Source organism: Phalacrocorax aristotelis, chromosome 8 (genome assembly GCF_949628215.1).
Source record: "Phalacrocorax aristotelis chromosome 8, bGulAri2.1, whole genome shotgun sequence".
NCBI lineage: Eukaryota > Metazoa > Chordata > Aves > Suliformes > Phalacrocoracidae > Phalacrocorax > Phalacrocorax aristotelis.
In genome coordinates this window covers 34,784,583-34,790,323 of record NC_134283.1, presented here as the reverse complement: position 1 = coordinate 34,790,323, position 5,741 = coordinate 34,784,583, and the positions used below count along the sequence as shown (strand labels likewise).

Below are 5,741 nucleotides of genomic sequence, written 5' to 3'. Positions count from 1 at the left end.
AAATGTATGCAAATATATAGGTATGTGTATGCACATACACACATGTGTTCATGTGTGTATTCATATATGTATGTATATAAGTGTGTATGTATGTATATGCATGTCTGTAGGCAAGCGCGTGGGTATGTCAGCGCCTGTGTGTGCTCATGTGTATGTGCATCTATATATATATATAGATGTGTGTGTAGGTAAGAGCTTGTGTGTGCATATGCGCACATCTATTTACATATGTGGATATGTTTATATGTATGTGTTTGGGTGTTTAGTACCCAACTGTATGTGTGTGCATGTATAGGTGCGTGCAAGTGTGTATGCGTGTGTATGTACATGTGTGGGGATGCACATGTGGGGGTGTGTGTACGCATACATAGCAGCTCGTCCCTGTGCCTGCACGGGCGCGCTTCGGCGGCCCCGCGGCACATGACGTCATGCCGGCGGGGCTGGCCGCGCCCGTGCTGGCGCGCCGCCAGGTGACGTCTTCGCGGGCGCCCACGTGACGCGGCCCCATTGAGAAAAAAGCTGGTGCGGCCCTATTTAAAGCGGGCGCGGGCGTGCAGGGCTGGACTGGGTTGTGCGGTGCTGTGCGTCCGCGGGACACCGGTACAACCGACACCTCCAACACCACCGACGCCGACCGCTCCTCCCTATTCCCCCCTCCACGGCTGGAGCCGCCATGGTGAACCTGCGGGTGTGCGCCCTGGAGTGCGAGGCGCTGCGGGGGCTGCTGCAGGAGCGCGCTGCGCAGTGCCTTGTCCTCGACTGCCGCTCCTTCTTCTCTTTCAACGCCGCTCACATCCGCGGTTCCTGCAACGTCCGCCTCAGCACCATCGTCCGCCGCCGCGCCAAGGGCGCCCTGGCCCTGGAGCACGTCGTCCCCAACGAGGAGCTCCGCGCCCGCCTGCGCCAGGGGCTGGTCCACACCGTGGTGCTGCTGGACGAGCGCAGCGCCGACCTGGAGCTGCCCAAGCGCGACAGCACGCTGCTGCTGGCCCTCGGCACCCTCTGCAGGGAGGCCCGCGGCGCCCGCATCTGCTTCCTCAAGGGTGAGTGGCCCCGGGACCGCACCGGCCCCCGACGGGGGGGCGCAGCCGGCCCGGCCGCAATGCCCGCGGGGCTCCGCTCGCCCCCCGGCCGCGCAGCGCTCACCCGCCGCCTCTCTCTCCCCTCTGCCCCCGCAGGAGGTTACGAAGCTTTCTCCTCCGCCTGCTCCGAGCTCTGCACCAAGCCGGCCGCCCCCACGGGGCTCAGCCTGCCCCTGAGCGCCAGCAGCGCGCCCGGCAGCGCCGACTCGGGGTGCAGCTCCTGCGGCACCCCGCTCTACGACCAGGTGAGCGGGGACGGGCCGGGGGCGGCGGGGGGGCCCGCAGGGTGGGTGCGAGACTTGGAACCGGGCGGGCGCTACGTGGAGAGGAGGCAGCCCCCTGCTTTTGTGGGGCGAGAGGCAGGGAGGCTCTTCGGAAACTACCGAGTGAAGTTAACCGGTTGCGTGTCCTTTCTGTTGCAGGGTGGGCCGGTGGAAATCCTGCCGTTCCTCTACTTGGGCAGCGCTTACCATGCCTCCCGAAAAGACATGCTGGATGCTTTAGGGATCACGGCATTAATCAACGTCTCAGCAAACTGTCCCAACCACTTCGAAGGGCACTACCAATATAAAAGCATCCCCGTGGAGGACAACCACAAGGCAGATATCAGCTCCTGGTTTAACGAGGCGATTGATTTCATAGGTAAATGAGCTTTCTTTACAGTCTGTTATTTTTCTGGGGTAGTGTGCCCTGGGAAGTGACTTTTGGGTCTTGTTTTCCCCAGTAAAACCTACAACTGAGACTGGGGAATTTCACTCCATCGGGGACATATACTTGGGGAGCATTTCTGTTAATTTGATTCTATTCAGAGTAATAATCTTAGCTTCACAAAGCTGTTTGAAATCTTAAATCAAGAGACACTGGTCTTCCAGAAAAGAGCTAGTGAATTTAAGCGGATGAGTATTAAAGTAATCTTGTAAGACTGCTAAAGTGACCTGGAGGAGCTATTAGTATAATTGGAATTGGAGCCCAGAATGAAAATAGCTAGACTGCTGGTTCCCTCAGGACAAAGGCTCCCTTTGTCTCAAAAGCTCTGGGTACACCTATTGGGCTAAGGGAGGGATGGATTAGAGAAATGTAAACCAGCAGCCTGTGCTTTCCCACCTCTGGAAGCAGTGGGACTCGTTTGCTAACTGTGTATTTTAATTCTTTCAGACTCTGTTAAAAATGATGGAGGAAGGGTATTTGTGCACTGTCAGGCTGGCATCTCCCGGTCAGCAACCATCTGCCTTGCTTATCTCATGAGGACCAACAGAGTCAAACTGGATGAAGCCTTTGAGTTTGTGAAGCAGAGAAGAAGCATCATCTCCCCAAACTTCAGCTTCATGGGACAGCTGCTTCAGTTTGAATCGCAGGTCCTTGCCCCCAACTGCTCAGCAGAAGCTGGTAGCCCTGCTATGTCAGTATTGGACAGAGGAGCATCAACCACCACGGTCTTTAACTTTCCAGTCTCCATCCCTGTTCACACCTCATCCAGTGCTTTAAGCTATCTTCAGAGCCCCATCACCACTTCCCCAAGCTGCTGAAAAGCAGGTGAAAATATGGTCAGAACTCAGACTTACTGTCTCAGATGTGCAATAACTACAGGGACAGTGTCATCAGACGCTTGCGTTTTGTGGGGAACCATCCATGCATCCCAGAAGAGTGTCATAAATGGAGAGGAGCTTACCTGATGCCAGAGAACGAGGTGTTAGTGACTTTTCTGCTGACTTTTAAAGCCAATATCTGGATGTCTACGCAGAGATTGAAGGACACTGTTTCTTCCTGAGCTGTTCCTCCTTGTTTGTCTGTCCTAAGCCTGCTCCACGTTTAGTAGCATGCTCACCAGTATTCCCATTCCTGGACACTTTGAGCAAAACTGATGCTGTCCCTTTTTATATGACAGTCCTATTTATTTATTTTTACATTAGTGCATTGTTTTTTTTGCCTTCACAAACATAGTTTCATTTGTAGAAAAACAAAATACCTCAGTATTTTTTGGTACTGTAATCCTGTGTGTATATATGTCAGCTCTTCTTGTTTCCCAAGCACTGACGTGAAAGCACCAGGCGAGTGCTTTTTTGAGTTGCCAAGGGTTGTATGTTTGATTTATTTATGATGTGAAATAATATATTTCTTCTTATGAAGACATAGTTTTGTTACATGATTAACTTTTTTATACAAACAGAATAAATTATGATATTTCTATCGTGCTGGATCATACATTCTTTAAAATCTTGCATTTTACAGTCCCAGAACTCATGTGGAAGCTTCCAGGTGAAGAGATGTAAGAGAAATCTGAATTTTCAAATCTGCTGACCTCAGGTCTTGACTGAACTAGATAGAAAAAGGGCTTCAAACAAGATAGTTGACTAGAAACTACTGCTGCTTCTCAACCTGAGCATTTCTTTATCCCCATATAATTATATGCAATGTAATTATAAGCCAGCCAAGGCTGGCATCTTAGCTGTAAGGTGGATTTGGCTGCAGTGATGGCTACAGTGCTGTAACAGCTTGAATGAGCTGAGGCTTGGACACAGGGCTAGAGTGATTTTAAAATAGTCTATCTCCTAGGAAGGAGGAAGAACCTTCCTTACTGCTTGTTTACTTTTAAAGTTTCAAAGGTTAAGTGTAAAAATTAACTTGATAACAGATCTCCAGTCCCCGTGAGTTTGTGCCAAGGTCTTGTCTTCTGTCACATCTCCTTGATTCCTTTTTGCAACTCAAACTGCCTCTGATGCCTGGAGTGAAGTATTTAGCTTGCTGGCCTGTTTCTGTAAACAAGTCAGGGCATAACAAGAGATCAGGTAACCAAGGAGTCACTTATTTTCTTACCCAGACCCAAATAAATTCTTCCCTGCTGCAGATTCACACTACAGTGACTTTCATCTGGCATTTCAGTTGTGGCAATGAAAAGTATTTTATGTAGCGTATCACAGGCCAGGCAGGAGAGCTCTAACAGACCAGCACTCCTGGCAGCTCATGGGCAGGTGCTGCAGCATCAAGGTGACCGGCAGCAAATGGTGCAGGGTTAATGCTGTGTGGTGTGGCAGAACTGCATGTTTCCATGGGGTGAGTGGGGCAGGATGTGTATGCAGGCAGCAGCATTGCTGTGATGTACCCTTACCAGGGGAAGCTGATATGGAAGAGATGCAGCTGGTACCTTGCTTTCCGAGGCAGGGTAGTCATACTGGTAATGGGCAGATAGATGCTGGGGCGGGGCACTAGGACATCTGGTGTCCTACATCTGCTCCAGAAGGGAGCCACCAGTCTTCGCATCCCTGATATTCAAGGAGTCAGATCCTACTTTTGCCCCATCAAAAATGGTTTTGCTTGGGCAGATAGAGCAGGTTATGACTCCTTGTGTAAAATCAAGGCATTTTAACAATTATGATTCTAAGCTTACAGGTGAGGGGTTTTTTAAGCATAAAGCAGTTGTGCTCTTGTCAAAAACTGGAGACAAGTAAAGCACCACAAACTCCTGCTGAAATCCTACAAGTTACCTGGAGTATTAATGGTGCTAAAATCCAGGACTCTTCTCCCGGGAGAAGGTGCCCTTGAAGGATGGGATGATGCACTGCTGCGTCTGAAATTCTTCCACGTGAGCTATCCCTCTGATACAGCTCTGTCGTCAGCACTACACGTCAGCCATTGCCAAGCTTCAACCTGACACCAAGGGATAAAAAAAAATGGAGCAGCTAAAAGGAGGAGAGATCCCTGGGCACTAAGAAACAAAGTTAGAAACCCTTATTTTCCTAAGGCATGCATGAGCCTCAAAGCAAGTATTCCTTCCCAAAGTCTGTCCTATGCTGCAAATCCTGCAAAACCCCTTTGCCCATGGGAAGTCCCTTTGCAGGTTGTGCTGCTCCGTGGGATTGCACCTACCAGTGCTCTCCCTGTAAAGCATGCAAAGCTGTTTCTGAATACATGAGACTTTTTACACCTGCAGTAAGCAGTGGAACAAACTTTCACCTTTAAAGCAGAGCTTGTTCAGTGGAAAAATACAACCTTGGCAGCCCTGGTCATGCAACTGATAAAAAAAACCAACCCTGCCTGTTAATCGCAATTCAAACAGAAATCCGCTCCGTGTCAGCCGGGGGAGCTTGTTTACGTGTTTCTTGGAACAATAAAACTCATTACCTGGCAGCCGATCAGCTTTTATAACCTAAGCAGGCACCTGACAGAGGGGCGCAAAAGAGAGCTGCTTCAGCACAAAGCCTGTCGCAGAAAAGCCAGCCGGGACAGACACCAGGGCTTCGGTCCCCGTGAGGCTCCGACAAGCACTCCCAGCTCTGTGGACATGCAGTGTTCTTTTCCAAGTCTTTACCGTGAGCCTCCTGCTGTCACCCATAAGCAGCCTCATTGGCCCAGAGCCCTGATTCCTGCAAACTGTCTGAGGACAGGATTGCACCCAGCCCAAACAAGCGGAGGATAAAGGGGCAAGAACAACAGCAAAAAGTAAGAGATATCAGTGAGACCTACAAACATCACCTCAGTGCCACAGTTTTGGGGAGACAGATGAGCTCAGCTGGGGGGTTGCTGGGAGCAAGGAGGGAAGGAGCAGGGCGTCTGGCGAGGTGGGAAGCAGAGGAGGAGGAGGTGTGAGCCGGGCAAGGAGGCATGAGAGGCTGAAACAGGCAGTGGCAGAGCCCACACGTGGTGGAGCTGGAGGACGCCTTG

General features: G+C 50.8%; 1 protein-coding gene and 1 long non-coding RNA gene across 3 annotated transcripts; one reads left to right on the top strand and one right to left on the bottom strand.

Moving 5' to 3' along the window:
• Nucleotides 1-545: 545 nt before the first annotated feature.
• On the top strand, nt 546-3,274 carry DUSP1 (dual specificity phosphatase 1). Of its 2 annotated transcripts, XM_075102425.1 has the most exons (4): nt 548-1,043; nt 1,179-1,327; nt 1,505-1,724; nt 2,238-3,274. In XM_075102425.1, the coding sequence occupies exons 1-4, from the start codon at nt 674-676 to the stop codon at nt 2,606-2,608; spliced, it is 1,110 nt and encodes a 369-aa protein (XP_074958526.1). In that variant the 5' UTR covers nt 548-673; the 3' UTR covers nt 2,609-3,274. The 2 variants fall into 2 exon arrangements, with proteins under 2 accessions (XP_074958527.1, XP_074958526.1); XM_075102426.1 differs by having other exon boundaries at nt 546-1,327.
• On the bottom strand, nt 2,986-5,378 carry LOC142061407 (uncharacterized). Its single transcript, XR_012662123.1, has 3 exons — nt 5,202-5,378; nt 4,565-4,727; nt 2,986-3,835 (listed from the first exon to the last, which is right to left on the bottom strand). It is a non-coding gene; the product is annotated as an uncharacterized LOC142061407 (long non-coding RNA).
• Between the last annotated feature and the right edge of the window lie 363 nt (nt 5,379-5,741).

Excerpts from the sequence above, each read along its gene's own strand:
- DUSP1 (XM_075102426.1), top strand. The coding sequence starts at position 674 with ATGGTGAACCTGCGGGTGTGCGCCCTGGAGTGCGAGGCGCTGCGGGGG. Across the intron at positions 1,328-1,504 it reads GCACCCCGCTCTACGACCAG|GGTGGGCCGGTGGAAATCCT; the intron begins GTGAGCGGGGAC and ends TTTCTGTTGCAG. Across the intron at positions 1,725-2,237 it reads CGAGGCGATTGATTTCATAG|ACTCTGTTAAAAATGATGGA; the intron begins GTAAATGAGCTT and ends TAATTCTTTCAG.